Genomic DNA, 26,279 nt, shown 5'->3' with positions numbered 1-26,279 from the left:
TATATATATATATATATATATATATATAATGGACCAAACTATATACTGGGCCGAATACATAAAGATAAATAAAACCCAATATACAATTAATCTAATATGCTAATATAATGTTAAGATATAAAATTCTACGGTTCAAATTTTGATACGGCTAAGTTACCATAGTATTTCAAAAAACAGATAAGTTAAAAAAAATGTTTGACGTGTCTTTATGGCGAAAAATTCAATCGAGAATTTTTTAATAAGGATAGTAATTTGTCCATAACACAACAATTTTTAGTCATACATAATACATACATAATAACTTATGACAATTTTTAGTCATACATAATAACTTATGTTTTAATGATTATACTGTATATCTATATAAAACATAATTCTGATGTGAATGACTTACGGATCAACCTTTTAAAAAAACCAATTAACTATTCAAAAAAAAAAACATTTTTGAGGTTAAAAGGACTCCCAAACACCACAACACCACTGAGTATTTGCGATTCGGTAATCGGATCATAACCCCCAAATTTCACGCATAGGAAAATGCCCAACAGGAACAACGACGACGACAAAGGCTTACTATGGAAGCTGCCGGTGGCCTATTCTAACAAACTTGGTAAGCTGGGCCCTGCGTTTGGTCTTGGCGCCGGTTGTGGTGTTGGTTTCGGTGTTGGACTGATCGGAGGTAATCCTTTTTCTCGTTTTGATTTTTAGTCCATCGAATTACTTACCATTTAATTTGTTGTACCCAGAAATCAAAATTGATTCTCAAAAACTCTATAAGCTACGAATCCAACTCAACAAAGCATCTTAACCCTTTCGAAAATGAAATTCCTGGAGTTTGGTAGCGACTGTCCCCAATGATTTAGGGTATGAACGAAATTCGTTTTCATAACCCTAATTAAATTATCGTTTTTCGAGAAATTTTTGTGCTTATCGGATGTTAAACACACTGCTCCTTCAAATTCCAATACAGAATCATTCATAACATTAACTTAGTGTATCACTCATTCAATCTTTATTTGTATTTGTTCTGGAGTTATGCAAGATACATGTTCCTTCAGGTGCTGGATTGGGTCCTGGAATCCCCGGTTTACAGCTTGGTTTTGGATTTGGTGTTGGATGTGGAGTTGGTCTTGGATTTGGTTATGGCGCAGGGAGAGGCATTGCGTATGATGAGAATAGGAAACACTCAAATGTAGGGAGGTTATTCAATGGACCAGGCAGTATGCCTACTCAGTAAGTTCCACTTGTACTTCATTTGGTGTTTACTGGTTTGTGCAAAACACCTAAATGCCCTTGGGTCTTCATCATTGAGAATAATCTTGAAAAGCTTGTATGCCTTTATTGCACATTAATTACAATGTATCTGATCTTCTTTTGAAACTGGCTTGTTGATACAAGGGATGAAATTGGTTATCTCATCGAGGAGGTTGTGGTGAACACCAAGAAGCTGATCAAAGCAACTCACAAAGAGGTGGAAAAGTGGAGACGATATTAGCAGCAGATCTGTCATGGTATTTATATGATTCCTGGATGTTTGATATGTACATAAGAAAGATGTTTCTACGTTTTGCAACTTTAAGTCCTTGATTTTTTAATATGATAAAACAGTATGTGAATGAAGTTGGTGATGATAAATCCTTGAAAAATGAAGGAATCTATACATTTTGGTGGAAAACTGTTGCATTTCTGATTTAGGTTTCTACAAAGGTGGAAGATCAAGTACAACTAAACAAAATCATCTTTCAGTAAAAAATGCTTCATCGATTATAAGATATGTACCTTTTTTTTTTTGACTTAATAGACTTCATGGTTAAGCACTTAATCTAGACTACTTTTCTGACAACTCCTTTGCCATTAAAATTGATTAAATCAACTAACAGAGAACAAATTTGGTGCTATTGTCATGTACTCCTATTCAATTTAGAAACATAAATTTCATTTGATTAATATATTGCTTTAGAATCCAAAACTCCACAAGTATTCGAATAATTATTTCAGGCTATTTTTTACTGTTGCCATATTTTTAATAGATTTTTATATTGATATTTTTATTTTTTTATTTATTTTAAAATGGTTAACTCATACACCCACTTTGACTAAAATCATTTCCAACAACTCTTTGTCCAGTTGGGCCTCATACCCTTCGTTTAATAAATTTATTGGGTTGCTAAAACAAAAATATACCATCCTAAAGCAAACATAGGAACCTAGTCAAAACTCAACTAGAAGTGCTAATCTTTTCATCCATTAACCATGTTATTTGCAAGCAATAAATCTATTCTTATTCTTTCAAAATCACGAGAACTTTCTTTGCTAACCATTGTTCGTGTATATGATTGTATCTGTGTGTTTGTATTTCGTTTAAAGTGTTGGCCCATTGTGTGTTCTAGGGTCCTACCTATAGTCTCTTGTAATCTCTAAATATTATTAAAAGAGAATCTTTAATTCTAAATTGAAGAAATCATAACCATTGATTGCATTTGAATCATATATTTTCTACCCTTGGATTATTTGTCATCATCTTTGTCAACCCCATTATTTTTGTCCACAAATTTTATAAAACATATATTACGTTTTAAATTAGAAAGTCTATTAATGACAATTAAATCTCACAAAAAATAAAATGAATTAAATTAGGAATTCTATAATGACAATTAAATCTCATCAAAAATAAAATTAATTAAATTAGGAATTTTATTAATAACAATTAAATCTCACTAAAAATAAAATGAAAAAAATGCTCCGCCCCATCCCTCATTATCAGTACCCCTACACTCTTTTCCTTTTTTTCTTTACATAATTTATCTAACCTAAGTTTTGTAGTGAGAAAGAAAATGGGGGAAAAAATAAATAAAATATATGTGGGCTTCGATATGTGTAGATCAGTCTTGTGTTCGATCATTATGAAAGAAGGAGGAATGATATAGAGATAAATTTCTTTGGATTCTACTTTAATTGATCGTAGTTTTGATCGATTTTGGGCACGTTTTAGATTATCTTTCTTTTATTATGTTTCAACTATGAAGTTCCAATCTATAAAACCTTTCGATTTAAGTTTAAATCCATATTGGTTACATTTTCTGAATCTACTTCGATTTTTGTTCTTATGATCTGTATTGTTGATTTTGATTTTTTAAGTTATAGATATCTGGAGAGCAAAATGATGGATACAGCAGCACCGCTACCTCTCATCCATTGTTTCGATTTGGAAGATATGTCCACTAGGTAGTGAATTGTATATGTCGATTTTCTTTTTTATTTTTACATGTTTGTATATGCATTTAGTCAATGATTTTTTTGTGGCTTACAAGTCATGAATGGAAGATATACTCGAGTCAATATCTGTAATGTTTTACCCATTCGATCCCTTCTTGGATTTGGAGATGGAATTTAAACCCTTATACCAGTGAGTGATCGACATATTCTACAACTCAACAAAACCCAATGATGATGTGTGTTTTGATTTATTGTAAAAAACATCTTTTAAAGATACAAATTGGGCTCTCAGAAATAAGTTATTCACCTATCCTTTTTTAATATTACAAAAAAACATCTTTTAGACTCAATAGCAAAGAAAAGACAAAGTTTTAGTATATCATGTAAATAGATTACATCGATAAATCTTATTGGAAAAGGTTTGGGATTGATTAATTTTGGTTTATTAGCAGGTTTTTTTTGGTTAACTTGCGTTGTCTGGGCATGCCGAGAAGCATAGTAAGAACATTTCACAACCTTATTCTTTCGTCTAACTGGTTTGAATCTTCTTATTGAGTTTACTTTCTCAATGATAAATGGGTACACCATACACTCTTGAAAATAGGGTTGGGAACATTGTGAGTATCAATGTTTTCTCAGCAATAAGAGAAGATATTAGTATAAAAGTTTCAATATAAATCATTTTTAATTACATAATAATAACTAAACAAAGATATGTGAAGGATTATCTTTATAATTTAAATTGCAATATATAACATAAAAATCATATGAAATTTTCATTATGTTCCATTCCATGCCTCACAAACATGTTTCTGGAATGGAATTACTTATTCTATTATCTTGCTTTTACGATTACCCATCCATTCCATTTCTTTGTTGTTCCATTCTTTGCAACCTCACATATCTCAAAAAAGTAATTCAGAAATCCATCATACAATAGAAAATGTTTTATAAACTCCTATAAGAGAAGAAGAAAGATAAGACTAAATGAGTGTATGGTGTTAATCTAATTATGATGTTCTTTCATCTCTATTTGCATGTTTCTAGCTTGTTTGTAGTATTGTCTATAAAATATTGTTGTTATATTCGAAAGTTCATTTTACCATTTTCATCTTTTTGTGTGTATATTTTAATCTTTCAGGTTTTTTAGAGTATTTGAGGGGCCGTTTCTGCTTGGGAGTGGGGTGAAGTCAAGGGCCCTAAAACTAGAGGGTAGTTGTATTTAGAGCCACTTAAATATTGAAGATTTTTGTTGGCATTAATTTCAATAATAATATGTACCTTAGAAGAGATATCATAAGTATAGTTTATTTTTTATAACGTTTTTTTGTATTTTTATTAAATGTTGTACAGGTGATGTCTACAAGGTGTTGATATTTTTTTGTTGGCAAATTATTACGTTAGCTAACACCCCGATAATCTATAATATTTGTATAAGATGGTGACAATTATTATTTTTTATTGCAGCTTCTCTTCATATTGATTATCCAATGTGGTCCGAGTTTTGGAATGTTGCCACTGAGAGGATTCCACATTGTGGGGCGTTGGAATTCATTACAAAATGAGGCATGATTTATATGCCTTATCGGGTATTGATGGAAATGTTTAATTCTTGCTCATATAGATCGATAAGTATTTTACAATATGCTCTTTTAACCTTATATTAGGACATTTTCTGAAAAAAATTGCTTTTAGTATTGAACTTTGAAAGAAAAAAAAATCATATATATCATCGTACTCTTAAAAAAATGACTTTTTTGGATTATTTTTAGTTGATATGGAAAGTTACATTTTGTGTATATCGAAGATCATTTAAAGGATTGTTTTCTGGGAAAAAAATATTCATTAATAGCATTAAACTTTGCAAAAAATTTCATTAATAGCATCGAAGTTTTAAAAAAGGATTTTTTCGTATTCTTTTTGGCTAATCTAGAAAAGTTTTATTTTTTATGTTCATTAGAGCTCATTAATAGGATTTTTTAAAAACATTTTGTTAATGGAAAATACATTTTCATTTTCTTTCGCATATAGACCATTTATATAAAAAAAACAATTCAAATATGGACCATTTATGTATTTTTGTTCACAAGTGAATCATTTATGTAATATATAAATTTAAATGTTAACTAGTAGGTCATTAATATGACAATTTTCTAAGGAAAATTTGATTTTAATATTGAAATTTGCAAAAAAAAAAAAAAAGTTCATTAACGGCATTGTACTTTAAAAAAAATATTATTTTGGATTATTTTTAGATGATATTGAAACATTTCAAAATTTCCTACATTTAAGCTTATTTGTAGGACAGTGTTCTGGAAGCGAATTTCATTAATAGCGTTGAACTTTGCAAAAAAAATTCATTAATAGCATCGTACTTTTAAAAAATAACTTTTTTGGAATTCTTTAACTGCAGGTTGAATGCCTACCTTGATGAACATATGTGGATAAATCTTTTTGGAAAGGGATAAAATCCTGATATGACAACCCGAACAAGAAAAAGAAAAACCCAGTTTTGACTAACCCAATTTATTCAAAATCTTTATTCATTTTAGTAGCTTACACACCATTTAGATGCTCTCAAAATAGCATATGAAATAACTTATGTAATAATGCTAAAATTTTATTTGACATGCTTTGTACTTTCTAATTATCATTACCAGGAAACCTTTGAAGGATTTTTTTACCAGAAAGAATGTGATCAATATACAAAACAATGTTGCATATTCAGAGCCTAATGTTCTTAATTTACTGTAATAAGGTCTTCCTGTAATAGTTGATTGGCCCTACCCAACTATCCCATGCAAGGTAGTGGATTTATGTTGTTCTAAATGTGTTAAAATGCTTCACTTAGGTGCTACTCAACACATGGTCTGCGGACTATCCACATTGATTTCATGATTGAGAAGAACACATCACATCGACCAAGACCAGACCATCAACCATATTAGTGACCCCCACTGAGATTAGCAATGTAATTTGAGTAATCATCCAAAACAGGCAATGAACTTTGAACTGTAGTAAATCTAAAATCAATTCCTAAATTGTACATCAAACTTCTAACATTAAACCTCGAACATTTTTCAATTAATGTTATCGAGTTGATATGCATTTGATTATTTAGGTATATCGTAAATTGTTTAGCTTCATCTATTGAATTATGGCGTGAATGTAAAGTTTTACGTTTAACCGTAAACATGAGGCTTTAGTTTGGTTGTCTAACTAATGATTTGGATGAGACAAAAGCATTTGATGAGTGGATTCTTAAAATTAGTGAAGGTAATATTGGTGGCCCTAATGATGGTGAAGTTGAAGTTGAATTTCCAGAGGACGTTGTTGTTCGCTCTACAGGTGACCATATTCATTCAATTGTATCCACCATTTATCCATCATTTGAAAACCATCTTAATGATCCATCATATTTTCAAGATAAAGCTATTTTGGTACCTACAAATGAAGAATTTGATGCTACCAATGACTACATTTTAGGATTGATGAAAGATGAAGGGAAAACATATATGAGTTCAAATTCTTTATGTGAGATAGAGTTACCATATTTTTTTGAGGAATCAATCTACTCTTCAGTTGTGTTGAATGGTTTTAAGGCATCTAGAATTTCCAACCATAAACTTACACTAAAAATAGGTGTTCCAGTCATGTTACTTCGTAATATCGAGCAAACCAAAGGACTATGCAATGGTATTATATTACATATTGTTAGGATTGGAATACACGTCATTGAAGCATGAATCATATATGCTAGATTCTTCAATGAGACTACTTATATACCTTGCAGGAATTTAACTCCGTCTAATAAAAGAATCTCATTCCGTTTTTAGTGGAGGCAATTCCCCATAGTTGTTTATTTTGTGATGGCCATTAACAAAAGTCAATGACAATAATTATCAAATGTTGGATTATACTTGTGTATGTCCGTCTTCACTCATTGTCAGTTATATGTTTTTTGTTTCTCGCGTCATAAGTGAAAAAGGATTGAAGTTACTCATATATGACGAGGAAGATCATCCAATTAATAAAACAAAAAGTTATGTCTACAAAGAGATCCTTCAATGATTATAGATATTTAGGTGTTTCATTGTTTTTTTCCAGACATTTCAATGTTACCAATAATGTTAAGTCTGTTTCTGTTACTTTGCTTCTGTTACTTTATTTTTTTTTTGTAGTGCCAATTTTTTTATACTTTTATATGTACATTTTTATATGTTCCCCGCGTTTTACGCGGGTCATAATCTAGTTTGTCTATATATTTGATGTTAATAAGAGAGCGATCTTCATGAAAAGATACTAGGAATCGGAGCTTATGATCTCTTGAATGATTCTCGCTCGTTAACCCTAGCTGCGGCAACCTCCTAAAGGTGTTCTCGTTGCCTCTTCTTTCATATGCCTTGTTGATTTGTCATCACTCAATTCTCATGACCGTAGAGAAACCATATGCCATCACGAAAATACAAGCCTATATGCCTCTTATTCTTGACTTAGACATGCTTACTTGTGATCAATAGAGAACCATTATTAACCAAGGAACCAATCCAAAGCGTCGGAATTTAAAACAATCAACTGCAAACCGAATAGTTGTAGACTTTTACAATTGACGCACATGCACCAAATTATAACAAAACTCACTTTTTTTTAGTTTAAATTTTTTAGACCATGTTTTTTATCGGAATAAAAACCGAATATACTGTTGTTCATGATTTTCCGTCCTCTTTCTATACAGATCTATATTGATATATAAAATATGAATTTTTTTTTCCAAAAAAACTCACTTCATTTTCTTTGTTTTTTTGAAAAGTTAAGGTCTATTTTTAATCGAAAAAATTAATAAATATATCAAAATTCATATTTTTTTATACTCTTTAAACATAGATTCATATTGATGTTAAAAAAACACGAAATTTCAGTTCAGATTCATATTGTGAATCTGCTCAGATTCACATTGTCAATCTATTCAGATTCACATTGTGAATAATAAATAGTAAGTCGGATTTACATTGTGAATTCTAAAAACTAAATTATATACAGTTCAGATTCACAATGTAAATAAATCCATTTATTGATTTTCAAAACTAATTTACGAGTAATTAAAACGTTAAAATATTATAAAAGTACATGGAAATATATTTCGATTCATATGTAAATTTCACTTAATTTGTAAATAATCAAATAGTTGAAATAGTAAGTCAGATTCACATCGTGAATATTAAAATTGAAATATTTACAGTTTAGATTCACAGTGTGAATCTGAACTGATCGAGTTTTTTTTAATCGATAATGATTTTATTAATAGATGACTAGAATTTGAGATTTTTGGTATAATTAGTTTTTTTAGATAAAATAAACTTAAATATTAAAAAAAAAACAACAAAAAACTGAGTTTTTTTCGAAAAAAAAAGTTTGTTTTTTATACATCAACAATCAACATAGATCTCTATGGAAAGACGATGTAAAATCGTGAACAACGGTATATTCATTTTTTTTCGATACAAAACGTGGCTTATAAAAATTTAAATGAAAAAAAGAGGTGTGTTTTGTGGTATAATCCGGTGTATGTGCGTAAAATGTACAAGTGTACATCCATTCCCTTGGCCGTTGATCATTATGATTTCCGACGCTCATGATTGGTTCCTTGGTTCTTTGTTAATAATGGTTTTCTATTGAACTTCACTATATATATATATATATATATATATATATATATATATATATATATATTATATATAGTATGTTCAAATGAGAACAATTCTCTGCAATACATTTCAATTTATTCAAAAAACTATTATTTATTATAATTTTATAAATTATTACTAAATAAATAAAAAACATCCTACCCCCACCCCGCCCACTCCACTAATATACGAAATAATAATTTTCTTCTTTTTGGACCACCATTGAACCAACGGAGTGCCACCACCTGAACCACCGGAGCGCCACCACCTGAACTACTGGAGCGCCGCCTCTTCGCTTGCTAAAGATATGCTAGTTCACCACCTCCCTCAAGCTCTACTTTTTCGGTCGAAAGCTACCTCCCTCCGACGGAAACCAGCTCCATCATCCTATTATCTTCCTGAACTACCTATCTACGTTTCTCCTCTTCCCTAACCATCTCCCGTCGCCTCCTCCGCCTCTCCTACTAGACGAAAAGCTTTTCCGACCTCGTTTCACCAACCACCAGATCTGATTTTTCCAGATCCGAAACTCCGATTTCAGCAGATCTGAAGCAGAAGACAACTACTCCACAAACAATCCCTACTAGTGGGCCGACATTGTGGCCGTAGACCCACTTCTACTGGAAGGTAATTCACCTCTCACTGCTGAAGTTCCGTAGACACAATCCCAGCTGCTGAATGACAGGTTCCCGAACTGTCAATATCAAAACATCACCCGATTAATAATTGGGTCCCAACACATAACCATAAGTTCTTGGAGTAACATGCTACATTACCCCATCTTTGACTTGATTCAAGCCCAAGGCCCAACCCAAAGGCCCAAAAGTCAAACTAAGAATCAAAGCCCAACATATGGCCCAATTTTCCAAATTGGGCCCAAACCTTTACAAGGTCTTACCATAAGGCCCAACCATTTATTCCAGTCCAGACATTCGACATTCTAATGGCCCAATATCCTATAATCATAAAGGCCCAAACTATGGCCCATCTATGGCCCAATTTTCCAAATTGGGCCCAAACCCCTTACATAGGCCTTACCCTAAAGCCCATTAAATTATTCTAGTCCATTTGATTGTTCTTGGATGGCCTAATAGCGGCCCAATCACCAAAGCCCAATAGAAAGGCCCAACTCAAGGCCCAATTAAAAATAAGGGTTTCTTAAATGAAATGATGCTTAGGGTTAAGTGTTCCTACTTAACCGATTAAGGACTTAATCGATCAAGTCCAACATTGCTTTAGGTTGATTGCAAATGATTATTAATTAATATATTAAGTTTAGTGAATAATTTAGGTGCGGGTCCCGATCAAATTCCCAAAATTAGGGTTTCACATAAAATGACAACTAGGGTTAAGTGTTTCTCACTTAACCCATTAAGGACTTAATTCATTAAGTCCATCACTCTTCTAAATAAATCATATGGTGTGATTGGGCTTTATACACAATTCCCATTCCAATGGCCCAAATGTGGGTCCCGATAAGTCCAAGCCCATAAATCCAATATTAGGGTTTTCTAAACCCTAATTAGGGTTTTCAACTCCATCTTAGCACAATAGGCCCAATAGCTAGGTCTTTTGATCAATTAGGATTCATTAGGCCCATTAGTCACATGTTTGGGCTTTTAGGTCAATTAGGGCTTCATTGGGCCCATTAGGGTTTCAGTCCCTTTGTCCAAACATCCCAACTAATCAAACACAACAAGCACACCGCCACCCAACACGACGGCTGGTGGCGGCAGCCACCACCCTACGGTGGTGGTTTTGAGATTTCTATTATTATTTTGGGCACCATTTACAATATACAACTCAATAACACACACACACTAATATAAACATATACACACACACCCACCCTTGTGGTGGCCGGTGGTGGTACACGATGGCAGCCACCACCTCACGGTGGTGGTGGTGGTTTCCTAGGTTTTCCATCCACACAAAACTCACACACACTCACTTCATAATACACTCCATCAGAAAAATAAACCCAACACCCACCTATGGTGGGTGGCGACGGAAAAAGTTAGAAGGACTGTCGGCATGCAGCGGTGATTTGCGATGACAGCGGCTCCACGGCGACAGTCTGCAATGGCTGAAGCAGCGACTCGAGTAACAGAATCGAGCCATGCAGCGATGGTGGTCGTGACTGAGAAACGGAGACCACCGTGAACGAAGCCACGCCGGCAGCAAGAAATAGAGAAGAGAGGTGGCGTGACATGGCGGACAGCGACAACTATATCTTCACCGTCTCAGCGCAACAGGGAATCCAATCTTGGTGGTTCACCTATCAGTTCTTGTTTCCGGCAATGATGGTGACTGGAGGCCACGAATCGGCGACACCCACGACGCCATCTCCTTCTCCAGTCTTCGACTGATGCAACGCCCGATCCCGATTTCCATCTATGTCCGATATTGTCAGCGACAGGAGCCGTTTGACGGTGTTGGGTGGTCGGAGGTGGCAGGGGCGCCGGAGATGGGTGAGGTGAGAGTAGCGGCTGCATAGAATATTAGGGTTAGGGTTTTAGGGGTCGATGCATGCTGACGGGTTTAATACCCGTATCCCATACAAACTTCATGAGGATTTGACACTTCCAGCCCCTCCCATCCCTAATCTTTTCGAAATGAGTCCGAAATTTACCTTTTTAACCCCTGATTCCAAAAATCTTTACAATATAAGTCCAGAATTTACATTTTATCCCTTGCTTCCATAATTCCTCTCATATTAAGTCCTAATTGTTACCAAGCAGCCCCTGTCTTCAATATTACTTACAAATTAAGTCCGGATTTTTCACTTTAACCCCCGCCTTCTAGAGTTATAACAGTTAACTCGTCGAGACCAACACCCTGCTATATAATTATTGATTTTAGGGCTACTATTCATTTATTTATTTATTAAATAAACGGGGTGTTACAACTCTCCCCCACTTACATTTGATTTTGTCCTCGAAATCATTCCTTACCATTCCTTACACGCCCAACCACTCTAGTAACATAGTCACCAGCCTGGGCACACCCTAGCCTTCCCAGGGTAGCCATGACCAATCTTCGCAAAGCCCTAAATTCCACAGGTGAACGAATTTCTCGCAACAAGTTCACATATACTCTGTTTGAAATCTACTGTCTTCAGATGGTCCGATTCCCTGACATACCACTCATACTGAATCATTATCGGTGAAACCATCCTGCTTATCCCTCAACTGACTACTCAACTTCTGATAACTCGAGGTTCCCACTATAAAACAGGGTCACAGACCCAATTATCCCTGCAGATCACTTATACTTTGACCAAGGCTCAGGTACTCCCGCTGCGAGTGACTTGTCACTTCCCAGTCAACCAGCTACTCTGTTCGTACATGTAACCTAAAACACAATTACTAACACTGCCCAATTGCTGAAACTGCCTGAAACAGCATGCTGCTACATGACTGCTTTCCAAAATCTACCGAGACCTTCCTGGTCCTAATTCATTCGTCAGTCATCTGAAATACCGTGTTTCGGTCCGGCTGCGGAGCCAAAAGACTCACACGCAGTCGCTCCATGCGACTTCTGAACGAAATCCTCCTCTAGAACTAGTTGCCGCTAATTATCATGCCACTGTGGCTCTAACAACCTTTTGATCTAACCGATCGGGTCCATGCGTCGAATCCTGACGTCCAAATCCAAGGATAAAAGTGATTGCTACATGACCAATGGTAGCCTTATATCACGAACGACCTTAAGCAGTCCACTGCTTCCTTGATCTCATAACTGTAGTGGCGCTCCTACAATCGTATCACTGGCTTAACCAGGTCTAATCCCTCTGTGGAAATCCATAAACCAATCTGTGGATTTGCCACGCCCTCACTGCTACACCCGACTGGTGGGTACTACTGTTCCTTCCGCGTCCTAACAACGCACTCATGCTATCTATCAACCTAGTGAATGTTGTGGCTACACCCGTAGACTTACAACACTCTATCACTATCTGCTAACATTGTGAATGCTACGGTTACACCCGCAGACTTACAACACTTCTCACAATATCTGCTGCTAGTGAATGCTACGGCTACACCTGCAGACTTACAACACTTCCCATACTATCTTATTCCTAGTGAATGCTACGGATACCCCCGTAGTCTTACAATACCTTCCATACCGAGTCGACCACGCACTCAACCTAACACTCAACTGAACTTGAGTCCTAATTGGAGCTCTAACCTGGTTCCCGAAACCTGCTGTTTGAGAGTCTCGAAGGTTGTCTGCTGCTCAGGCCCCCAGCGGAAGGCCACAAACTTATTGGTCAGTCGGGTCAAAGGAACCGCAATCTCGGAGAAGTCCTGTATAAATCTCCGGTAATAACTCGCTAGACCCAGGAAACTCCGAATCTCAGATGGAGACCTCGGAATCTCCCACTGCATCACAGCCTCTATCTTGGCCGGATCGACCAGAATACCCTTCTGGTTGACAAGGTGCCCAAGAGATTGCACCTCGCGCAACCAAAACTCACATTTGGAGAACTTTACAAAAAGTCTCTCCCCCACTTAGATTCGACTCAGTCTTCACGGTACGCGAGAATTCAAGGATTCCCAATCCTTCTCACTTCCTAATAATCCACTACCGACAATCTGAGCTTACCAATGCTAACGATAAATTACCAGTCAAACCTCAAGATCGCCCATCCTCTGAAATCTTGAAGAGTACTCTTGAAATGTGGTCCAGTCTGACACCTCTTTCCATCTCCTATGCTGTCAACTGAAGGCCTTAATCTTCACTCTAGCTGAGGAATCCTCATTCCCACTTCCAATCTTGCAGCACCACAGAACTCTAACCGAACATAGCCCATGAGAAAATACACTTTTCTTGAACATCCAATGACCAACCACTTATGCATCTAACACCCGCAACTGACATCACCGTCTTAATGCTACCGGTCCTTTCCTAGCAACAGTAATGCCTTGAACTCCAAAGTTCATCCATAGACAATTTTCGACCACACCCGAACCATGATAGAACCATTGAACGCTGTCTTCACTGAAGAACTATCGATCTAACCCTGACCGACTATCCTCTAAATAATACTTCTGCACATATTCCCGACGAAGATCCGGAATAATAACGGTACACGCGGAACCCACTCCGCAAGATACATCCCTCTGTAGATTAATCAAGGAATTCTCGGCATGCAGAAAGGCATATAACAATCCTTGATAACCTAGGAAGTAGCAGAAAACCGACCCGAGATCTGACTTGTCCAAATTCACTCATAATTCCAAAGCGATACTAATTCCCGAAATCCATCTAGTATCAGTAGAAGATGACATACCCGCAACATCTGAAGGAATCCTGATCACCTTCTCCAGAGATACTTAGACCATCCTGAGAACACAGTACAAAACTCTCTTTGAACCCGGTGACAGGAACTAACAATAGGATCCTCCTTCTGAAGGATTCTAAGAATCCACAGACCTTGGGTTTCAGATGAACCCCTAACTGTCCCGCGACGAATCTGGCCTGAAAGGCCCCGAGAAGACTGTCAAAAGCTCCCAAATCCCTTCCTTGGCTGAACGAAAGACCACCAGGGCCCATTCCCAAAACTCCACAAGTAATATCCGATGAAATGAACTTTTGCGATCGCGCATCGACTGACCCATGCCTTGCTCCAGAGCTGGAACCAGAATCTGAATCTCATTCTTGGGTGCTCAACACCATACCGAACTGACATTTCAGAGGATCCGAATATATATACGCAAGAATCCTTATCCCACAGGCTTCCTGGATTCTCCAAGACTCTCCTCGATTCGAGTATGGATCCTGTGCTTTCAGTAGTACGGGTCCAATACTACCTTCCACACCTATCCATACTTTCCTCAAGAATCATCCCGAATGCTCCCTAACAGCGCAACCAGATCCACTAAAACATTTCCTAGGATTTCCTAGGCTTTCCTAGGTTCCTGAACTCACCAGTCCTCAGCTGCTGAAAGATTCCCAGTAATGTCAACTAGCTACCTCATGAGTATAGCCACATGCAACGGAGATTAGATAATCCTTCGAGTAAAGGACCCATCCCTAGAGCGGTTGGACTCAAACAAGAGCTGCGCAATAGGGTCAAATCTATCACTCTGAGATTATCCAGCCTGTGTCACATGTGACTTAGCATATTCACTTAATAGCTAGCTCACATTACTAAGAGTCCCACAAAGCACAAAGCAAGTAGCATTCAGACAATGGAAAATCTAACCATCATATTCCAATCAAACCATTCTATCCTCTAATTAGTAATCTGTACATGCAATGTAACACCCCAAAATTTTCAAAACTTTTTCAAATGCTATGGTTATAAAAACATTTAGGTATTAACTCCCATTTAACATAAAACCGGTCCCACAAAAATAATTACAATTAAAACCTTGGGTGTTACGATTAAGCATCATACAACCATACCCAGCAAATACGAATTACATCAATAACATTATATAAGGAACTTAACAAGTTCCACTCCATTCTCTATCTCTTAATCTTCTAACTTCCATCTATCAATTTTCTCCTTAATTGCAACCTGGAATACATGGCATTAAAAAGAGATACGTAAGACAAAAATGTCTCGTGAGCTACGTGGGTTTGTGACCCAAAACATTTATCACTTTTCAGCAAAAACGTTTAATCTTTGTAAAACTTAGTTTTAGACCATAAATCAGTTTCAAGCATTTTCAAGGAAAACTCGTTTCGTACGCATCATAAATATCATTTCATCTCATTTCATATCTTATCATTTCATTTCAAAAGACATATTTCCATATTCCATTTCCTTTTATCATTAAGGGCTAATTCCGGTATTAAACCATTGCCATTTTTATACTTAGGGTCTACGTCCAATAAAGGAACCACTCCCAAGTCTAGACCAAGGTGGAAAAACAAATCAATCCACCAAGGCATCATTTCCAAGGCCAAGGTGGAAAGAACAAATCAATCCACCAAGGTATCATAATAGGACATGTATCTCGCGAAGGGGAGGTGTCACCCCGATAGATTCCTCCAGTGCCTCTTACGAGGTATCATGGCCCGGACAGTTTTCATTTCATTACTTTCCAATTCCTTTCATTACTTTCCATTCCTTTTCATTACTTTACATTTGTTTTCATTACTTCCCATGCTTTACATATTTCATACATTAGTATCATAAAATCATTTCAAAAGTAAAGCACAAAAGTAAAGCATCTATATTTCAAAACTTTTCAATCATATTTTCAACACATTCAATCTTCCAAAACGTTCTTTTCTTTCAAAAACATTCTTGCCTTTAAGGCACTCTTTCAAAACACCATTTCCAAAAACATTTGACACTTTCGTTTCAAAACATTTCATATATCAAAGCATTGCATTTCATTATCATAAAATCATTTTTCCATGTACCCCAAAGTGGGAAAAATTCCAACACGTACTCACCTTAATCACACATAGGTTAGCTAGTGCTCTTCTAGTTCATTTCCCTATAGCAATCCTCTTCAAACACTACATACGCCATATATGGACATAAGTCATTAAAATGACCAAAATACCCCTCAAATGTTCAAATACTAAATTTTATTGTTTCAAATCATTCCTCATCCAAAAATATGAATGTAGGCGAAAACCGTGCGTAAATCCGAGTTCGTATGCAAAAGTTATGAAGAAAACAAGAAAATCTCCAAATTATATATTTACACGGGCCGTGTAAATTAAAGCTTGCATTTACACGAGCCGTGTTTTCATGTCTGGACACACCCAAAACTCTATTTTTCTCATAATAACACCCTAATTTGCATAGTTCTTGAAGACTCTTTTCCCATTCACTTTGTACCATTTATTTAGGTTCTCACACATGTTTAGGAGGTGTTTTATCATCTTAAAACACTCCACTTAATCCATTAAGTGTTCATTGAAACCTTTAGATCATGATGATCCTAAAGTGTTTAAAAGAAGGGTAAACTAGTCCATTTTTCACTTGAACATTCCAAAGCTCACAAGGCTTGTTCCTAACTTATTGAACACTCAAATAAATGTTGTCAAGCACATAAACCCTCATTAATCTCATTGTAAATACATAAACTAACAATGGAATCCTCAATTGCATTCCATGTTTCCAATTTGCCCCTTATAGCCAAACAATCACTAGAACCACTTATAGATCAAGAGATCCTTCATGTTTATGTTTGAATATCATCTCTAGAGTGTCAATTCATGTTCATGAATGTCATTCACTTCTTATATGTCAATCAACATATAATTATCCCTAGATTTCCCAAAATGCCCTTATGGCCAATTATTCCATAAATTCAACTATAGATCACTCAAGCCTTCATGTTATTGCATTCAAATCATATTGTTAGTATCAACTCATGATTATGAGTATCATATACTCATCAAATGCTCACATTCCAACAATTTCATTGTATTCATCACAATTTCTCACATAACCATCTAAAACCCATCTTTATGCTTGATTCTACCATCATGGATGATTTTGAGCATTACAATTGGTTTTATTGCTATCAAATATCATCTAGGTCATAGAATCCAATCTCATTTCATCATCAACTGCAATATCCCCAATTTAGGTTTTCTAGGGTTCATGAAGCTTTTTACCTAAATCCTCAAATCCATCAATGGGATGATTGGATTGAGATTATGATCATCAAAACAACTCAAGAGAGGTTAGAAACCAAAACCCTAATCATTAAACCCAATCAAATTCGACATTGGGTATTATACCCACTTCACAAATTCGAATTCTAAGCTAAAGGATGAGAAGATTTTTACCTTTCAAGCCTTGATTCCTTCTCTCCTTTGTTTGATTGTTTCATTCTTCACTTGGATCGAACCCTAGATTGAAAGGAGAAGAAAATCGCCATTTGAAACTCTCTAGCATGCTCAATACGTAACTGGAAGAGAAAGAAGGGAGTGTTCATCTTATTTCCCACTTGTTCACATTTAGTCCCTCTAATTTCTCGTTTTTGTCAAATATGGTCCATTCTTCCAATATAAGTGACTTTTATTTGAGAATAGACATCCTAAGTCCCTCTCCATCCATTAAATAACTTTTGTAATCACTTCCATTAGTTGAGTCAACCCTTGGTCAAACATACTTTGCCAAATTGGCACTTTTGGTCCCTTGACTCTGAAATGTTAACATTTCAACCTTTAACTTTCTAAGCTTTATATCAATTAATGATATAATTATCATTTAAATGACTTAATTACGTAAATCATGATTTATTTAATTACTTAATTAATTTAAGAACCTTATCTTAATATTTAGGATGTTACATGCAATTCAAAGGCTCATACAATAAGGCATAACCTAAACAGTCTATCCTATCACTGACTGATCAGTACTAGCATGCAAGTCTACAAGCTCATACAATACGCATATAAGGCATCCTTCCTAGATCCTTAGCCCTAATATAGCATGCAGATCTCATAAGTATATCATAACATAACATATCATAGCATGTATGGATATCTTGGGGAAAACTTACTTGAGCTCGGCTGATTGCACGCATCACACACCTTGTTCTTTTCAAAGTTCCTTTTTATCTTTTCAATTTCTTTTTAGAAAATGATTTTCCTTTTGGAAAATTTCATACCAAGTCCTTAGTTTGAGTTCAGACACACCCGGGAGTGTGCCTGAATCCCTCAAACCAAGGCTATGATACCAATTTGTAACATCCCAAAATTCAAGGCCAAAAATTTCATTTTTAAATAAGTTTCTATAAAACCATAAGTAATAAAACATTCATAATAACATCTCATGTCAAAACCAAAGTGTCAATAGTCAAACATGTTATCATGAAATAATATCAGAGTGTAATCCCAAAGATCTCATGTGCGGAAAACATAGTGTGATGCGCTGCGATCAAGCCGGCTCCTTTCCTTTGAAAACGAAGTACCTGAAACCAAAACTGAAAACCGTAAGCACGAAGCTTAGTGAGTTCCCCCATCATACCATATACCATACAACACACATACTGCTGGGCAATTCTGGGGTGCCCGACCTACCCATGTCAAGCATATTTGGGTGTCCGACCTACCCTGCTGAGCATACCAGGGTGCTCAACATACCCCACTGTCAGGCATATCCGGGTGCCCGACCTACCCTCCGGTGTATCTCAACCGGTTACGGGGACTATTTCACCCCCTACCAGTACCACATAATAACATAACATAACATAAACATACGGTCTAGCATAGTTGGGTACTAGACTACCCCTTCGGCCCTATCGACCGATAACCGGGGACTATTCCCCCTACTACCACTATCACATAACATCAAATCATGCTAGCACATAAAACACATCAGATAGTGACAAACCCAAGTAATTATCACAAAGACAACTACTCCACAAACAATCCCTACTAGTGGGTCGACATTGTGGCCTTACCCTAAAGCCCATTAAATTATTCTAGTCCATTTGATTGTTCTTGGATTGCCTAATAGTGGCCCAATCACCAAAGCCCAATAGAAAGGCCCAACTCAAGGCCCAATTAAAAATTAGGGTTTCTTACATGAAATGATGCTTAGGGTTAAGTGTTCCCACTTAACCCATTAAGGACTTAATCCATCAAGTCCAACATTGCTTTAGGTTGATTGCAAATGATTATTAATTAATATATTAAGTTTAGTGAATAATTCAGGTGCGGGTCCCAATCAAATTCCCAAAATTAGGGTTTCACATAAAATGACAACTAGGGTTAAGTGTTTCTCACTTAACCCATTAAGGACTTAATTCATTAAGTCCATCACTCTTCTAAATAAATCATATGGTGTGATTGGGCTTTATACACAATTCCCATTCCAATGGCCCAAATGTGGGTCCCGATAAGTCCAAGCCCATAAATCCAATATTAGGGTTTTCTAAACCCTAATTATCGTTTTCAACCCCATCTTAGCCCAATAAGCCCAATAGCTAGGTCTTTTGATCAATTAGGGTTCATTAGGCCCATTAGTCACATGTTTGGGCTTTTAGGTCAATTAAGGCTTCATTGGGCCCATTAGGGTTTCAGTCCCTTTGTCCAAACATCCCAACTAATCAAACACAACAAGCACACCACCACCCAACACGGTGGCTGGTGGCGGCAGCCACCACCCTACGGTGGTGGTTTTGAGATTTCTTTTATTATTTTGGGTACCATTTACAATATACAACTCAATAACACACACACACACTAATATAAACATACACACACACAGCCACCCTTGTGGTGGCCGGTGGTGGTACACGGTGGCAGCCACCACCTCACGGTGGTGGTGGTGGTTTCCTAGGTTTTCCAGCCACACAAAACTCACACACACTCACTTCATAATACACTCCATCGGAAAAATAAACCCAACACCCACCTATGTTGGGTGGCGACGGCAGAAGGTAGAAGGACTGCCGGCAGGCGGCGGTGGTTTGCGATGACAGCGTCTCCACGGCGGCAGTCTGCAATGGCTGAAGCAGCGACTCGAGTAACAGAATCGAGCCATACAACGGCGATGGTCGTGACTGAGAAACGGAGACCACCGTGAACGAAGCCACGCCGGCAGCAAGAAATAGAGAAGAGAGGTGGCGTGAGATGGCGGACAGCGGCGGCTATATCTTCACCGTCTCAGCTTAACAGGGCATCAAATCTCGGTGGTTCACCTATCGGTTCTTGTTCCCGGAAATGATGGCGGCTGGAGGCCACGAATTGGCGACACCCACGACGCCATCTCCTTCTCCAGTCTTCGACTGATGCAGCGCCTGATCCCGGTTTCCATCTGTGTCCGATATTGCCGGCGATAGGAGCCGTTTGACGGTGCTGGGTGGTCAGAGGTGGCAGCGGCACCGGAGATGGGTGAGGTGAGAGTAGCAGCTGCATAGAATATTAGGGTTAGGGTTTTAGGGGGCGATGCATGCTGACGGGTTTAATACCCGTATCCCATACAAACTTCATGAGGATTTGACACTTCCAGCCCCTCCCATCCCTAATCTTTTCGAAATGAGTCCGAAATTTACCTTTTTAACCCCTGATTCCAAAAATCTTTACAATATAAGTCCAGAATTTACATTTTATCCCTTGCTTCCATAATTCCTCTCATATTAAGTCCTAATTGTTACCAAGCAGCCCCTGTCTTCAATATTACTTACAAATTAAGTCCGGATTTTACACTTTAACCCCCACTATAATTATAACAGTTAACTCGTCGAGACCAACACCCTGCTATATAATTATTGATTTTAGGGCTACTATTCATTTATTTATTTATTAAATAAATGGGGTGTTACATCGTTCTTTACTCTCTCGTGTACTGGTATACTCATTCAGACGAAATCAAAGAGCCAAACAGATCTTATTTATGATTGTGTTCTATATTCTTTTTATTATTGATTTGTTCTTAATACTCGATTCAAACACACTATATTTGGTACCAAAGCAGGATACATTCAGTCATTACAGGTTTTCTCGTCTTTTTCAAATGTTTTTGAATCGCTCTTTCCGATTCAAAAGATTTCTGCACTTTTGATAAAGAAAACTTGTTCTAATCGATTGATTTGTTTCGATTCTGCAATCGGTTTGATAGATCGAGTGTTTTCTGATCATTTTTTGAGAAATTCATGCGTTAGATCTCTTTTTCTGAATCTCATCGTCACTTTTGTCCGTACAACAATGGCGAATTTCAATGTGAACACAATGTCTAGCTTTTCTCATTTGCTTGGATCTTCCACTAAGATTCTAATGCACATTCCAGAGTATTACGAGCAGTGGGCGGATCGCATGGAAGACTATCTCAACGGGATCGATGATGATCTTTGGCGTTGTGTTACGAGTGGAAATTACCGTCCAGGAAGGCTAGAACAAGTAGGAACAGCTGGTTCTTCTGCCGATGTTGCCTTGAAAGCTGACAAACAAAAAGCTAATGATAAAAAGTGTCTTCGTGAACTTCACGATGCTTTTCCACTGGTTGTTTACAACTTCGTTCGAGGATGCAAGTCTGTTAAAGAGATTTGGGATACTTTGAAAAAAAGTATTAGGGAAGTGAGAAAACGAAGAAGAGCTCTGTGAAGCAAGGTTTACTTGAACTAGGCGAATTCAAGCAGAAGGAAAGTGAAACCATCGAACTCTACAATGATCATTTGAATGAGTTGATATTCAAGTGCAACTGTTATGGAGTTACACACTCAACTCTCAAATACAATCTTACATTCCTTATGGGTTTGAGAAAGGAGTGGAGGCATATCAGCTTTATGATAAAAACTCAACAAAGCTTCGATGGCTATTCATTGGGATACTTGTATAATATGCTCAAAGCTCATGAGAGCGAAATCAATGAAATTGCTGAGGAAGGGAAGATGAGTCTTGGAGGTCCTCTGGCATTGATGTTGAAGGTTTCATCAAAAGACTCTAAGATCGAAGTTGCTGAAAAAGTTGGTTATGAAGATGAAGGATTTCTGGTGAATTCATAGGATGAGGTTGTGTCATTTTATTCAAACAATAAAGTGAAGAATTTCTTCAAGAATCCTTTCAATCCAAAATATAAAAGCAACAATGAATTCAAGGGTAATACTTCATCTGGAAAAGGAACAATAGTGGAGTCGAAGGAGGAGAAGAAAGAAAGCAAGAGTGTTGTTGAGAAAAGTGAGAAAAAGTTGAAGTGAGATTCAGGGTTTGATTGTAACTACTGTAATGGTGCAAATCATCTTGCAATAGACTGCATGATGAGAAAGAAAGAGGAGAAGAAGGAGAGAGTTAAAGACAAGGCGTACTATGTTGAAAGGCTGGAAGACGTTAGAGCGAATATCAAAGGTTTGTTGTTGGTCGCGAAGGGAGGTGATGAAGAGGATGGAACCTACCATATATGGTCATCTGGTTCAGACGATGAAGAGATGAGAAACCCCACCCATGGTGCGATGTTTGCACAGTTTGAAGAAGAAGAAAAGGTCACTGGGAGGCGTTTCGTGTCAACAGGAGCTGATAAGTCACCTATGACATCGAAGGTACGTTGTCTTCTTGAATCGCTTGATATTTCTTCAAGTTCTTATCTTATAGTTTTATCTGAGCGTTTGAAATCTTTGTTGCTAAATACTCAAAATCGTTTGGAGTCTAAGAAGAGTAGAATTCATAGTTTAGAGCTGCAATTGCGAAATATCACTCTAGATAGGGATCCTGTTAGAGATGATAATATTTTGTTAATGAAACAACGAAACATTTAGTGTAATAGTGCTAAGAGACCGTATGCCAAATTAACAGACATTCATCACTCTTCAGACATATGCAAAGAGCAACATAGGAAGTTATTACCTTTCTTAGAGTACGAAAGAGAGAAAATTGATGCTACTTCCTATGATTGTGAATAGAAAATATCAGAATTCGACAAAGTGCCTAATGATTCATATGCACATGGAATTGTTAAAATTGATGAATGTTTGAATGCTGATGATTTAGTGCATATTATTAATGAAACTCTTTCTAAAACTGAATAAATCAAAATTTTGAACATGACTGAGAATTCGGCATTGGACTCTCAACAATATTTTGCTGATATCGAATATGATTCTAACAATATCAGTGAAATTAAGGAAGAGGAAACTATTGATTGTTCTCAATTATCTTTCATTAATGTCACTTCGATGGCTAAGGGCAAAGAAATTTGTCATGATTCTATGGAGAAGGTTAACACTAACCAACCCTCTACATCGAAAGTTTATGATTATGATCATGTGGTTGTCGAGGACTATGATAGTGATATTGATGAGGACGAGGGTTCGATTGAAACAACTACTCCCAGAGTTGTTGTCGAACAGGGTTATGAACAAACAAAGCAGTTTGAAAAGGTGTTGAAAGACAAGGGTCCGCACTATTTGGAACCAAACCCAGTCGTCTATCCGTATTTCAAATGTACTGATGCAGTTGTGTTTCCAAATAAGGTGTTTGTCACTTCAGGAAATGGTGACAAGGTGAATCATGAGATAAACAAAATTTTTGAAGAAGATAACAAAGGTGTGACAAAAGAAGGTTTATTCTCGAACCAAAGCACGGTTAAAAACAGTTGAAACAAAAATTCAACTACTTTGCAAAGACAAAAACCGAAACGAGTTTGGGAAGTAAAATCTGAAAAATCAAACGTTGATGTTCAAACAAATGAAACTGTTTTGAAAAATCAAAATACAAAGTCACAAATCTTCATTGACAGCATTCAAAAAGTTGCAAAAGAGGAAGGTGTTTTGATGTCAAAAGCACGAAACAAAGTCTATTGGAAAAATGTCAAGATTTTTCAAAAACAAAAAGTTTTTAAGCAAAAACCATCTGAATAAGTTAAGACTTTTTCTCAAAAAATAAGACTTTTGTTCAAAACAAGTCAACTCAAAAGCAAAATGATTTTCCAAAAGGTCAATCTAATGTTTAGAAACAAGTTCGAACTCCAATTGTTTAAAATCAAAGAAATGAATCTTTTGCTCAAAACCAACGTTCAAGGAATTTTGTTCCATATTATCAAAAAGAAAGGTTTTATCAAAACAAATTTCAAAAAAAATGTTGTTCGAAGTAATGAACAAAGAAATTTCAATCAAGCTCAAAGTCAAAGAAGTTTTCCTCAAATACAAAAGGTTTTTAATCGAACATCGGTTGGTTATAATAAGCACTATCAAAATTGTTTTCATAATTCTCCAAATCCATCTTTTTCAAAACAAATTTTTGAAAAATTGGAAGTAAAAGGGAAGAAACATAAACCGTTTAAGCTAACAAAACCTCACTTTCCAAATCCTGAGTCAAAAGAGAAAGTCAAAGCTTCGTTTTTGAAAGGGAGAAATGAAGTGAAAATCTCAACCATTGGCTCGAAGGCAAAGGGAAGCAATACCAATCAGGAAAGTACTCAGAAGAGTAAATTAAGTATGCTTATGAAAGATACTTAAATGATTCGCCAAATGGCAGCTCATCATCATTGGAGTCGAATCCATCAGTGAAACAGTGGAAAGAAATTTCCAAGAAAAAGGTTGAAACACAACAAACTGTAGATGGAAAAGGGAAAGTTAGTGTCGAACCTAAACCATTGAATGATTACATTTTGATGCCCAAATCTGTCAAAGTTGTCTTAATCGATAGTTTAAAGTCAAAAGTTTGAAATTGGGTGCTAGGTTCTTCATTTCACAATGCATTTCAAACTAATATCCAAGGACCCAAAAAGCCTTGGGGGCCTAAATTCTTTTGATTGATCGCAGGTACTATGTGACGAGCAATATGATGAACATTGGTATATCGATAGTGGTTGCTCTCGTCACATGATAGGTCGAAAGGAGAATCTGCGAGACTATAGAAGTTTGGATAATGCTGGAGTAGTGAAGTTTGGAAACAATCAAAAATGCAAAGTGAAAGGTTATGTCAAAGTAACGAATGGGAGGTTTACTGTGAACAGAGTGGCATATGTTGAAGGCTTACAACACAACTTGATAAGTTCTTTGCAACTTGTTGTGGGCACTGGTAATCAAGTGGTCTTCGATGAAGAAGGACGTTTCATCTCTAACAAAGAAACGAAGGAAATTTTTCTTAAGTCGAAAAGGAAAGGGAAAGGTGACATGTTCACACTCGACCTGAAGCCCATTGTTGGTGTGCCCTTTGTCTGCTTACTTTCGAAAGCCTCATCAGATCTCAACTGGCTATGGCATCGTCGACTATCTCATTTGAATTTCAAGAATCTTAACAAATTGGTTATACATGATATTGTATGTGGCTTACTTGTATTAAAATTTGATAATGATTCGTTATGTACAGCATGTGAACAAGGAAAGCAACATCGTCAAGGTTATCCCATCGCCATCGACTCAAAGATCATCGAACCTCTAGAACTTCTTTACATTGACCTTTGTGGACATTCGACCGTTGAGACTCTCAATAATAAGAAGTACATATTGGTCATTGTTGATGACTTTTCAAGGCTTACTTGGGTTTTCTTTCTTCGTTAGAAGTCTGAAACTGCTCAGGTGATGATAGATTTCATCAAGAACATTGAATTAAGTCTGAGGAAGAAAGTGTTGGGTTTTAAGCACTATAACACTCCTATGGTGCACATGCAACCCTAAATGCTTTGGATCTATGTTTTCTCTAATTATACATGCATTTTCAATTTTTCCAAAGCATTCTCCCTAACTAGCATACAATTGAATAATTGAACAATACAACTAGTTAGATAACTTACCTCTTAGTAGGACTTGTAGTTCTTGGCCTTCAAAAGCTTGAGCACCTCAAGTGTGATGCCTCTAATGGTTCAAAAACACCAAATGCAAGAGGAGGCTTGAGAGAATAAGTTACTTAGCACAAAATCAACTTCACTCTCTTAGAATGAATGGGGTAGTCGATTTTGGCTCTAGGGGTGTGCTTTTATAGTGTGACAAATGCTAGGGTTACACCTTGCAA

The 26,279-nt window shown here is 36.6% G+C and overlaps 1 protein-coding gene and 1 long non-coding RNA gene across 2 annotated transcripts; both read left to right on the top strand.

Annotated features, from left to right (window-relative positions):
• Positions 1 to 461: 461 nt before the first annotated feature.
• On the top strand, positions 462 to 1,675 carry LOC145117076 (glycine-rich protein). Its single transcript, XM_079053414.1, has 3 exons — positions 462 to 679; positions 1,059 to 1,233; positions 1,399 to 1,675. Exons 1-3 carry the CDS (start codon positions 538 to 540, stop codon positions 1,493 to 1,495), a joined length of 414 nt encoding a protein of 137 aa, XP_078909540.1. The 5' UTR covers positions 462 to 537; the 3' UTR covers positions 1,496 to 1,675.
• A 1,443-nt stretch (positions 1,676 to 3,118) lies between these two features.
• On the top strand, positions 3,119 to 4,427 carry LOC145104501 (uncharacterized). Its single transcript, XR_013707098.1, has 3 exons — positions 3,119 to 3,225; positions 3,669 to 3,714; positions 4,358 to 4,427. It is a non-coding gene; the product is annotated as an uncharacterized LOC145104501 (long non-coding RNA).
• The last annotated feature ends 21,852 nt before the right edge of the window (positions 4,428 to 26,279 follow it).

Source organism: Lactuca virosa, chromosome 1, assembly GCF_052849685.1.
Source record: "Lactuca virosa cultivar CGN04683 chromosome 1, Lactuca_virosa_CGN04683_v6, whole genome shotgun sequence".
In the NCBI taxonomy this organism is placed as follows: Eukaryota; Viridiplantae; Streptophyta; class Magnoliopsida; order Asterales; family Asteraceae; genus Lactuca; species Lactuca virosa.
Note: the sequence above shows the minus strand (reverse complement) of the source record. Positions and strands in the feature narration are given on the sequence as shown.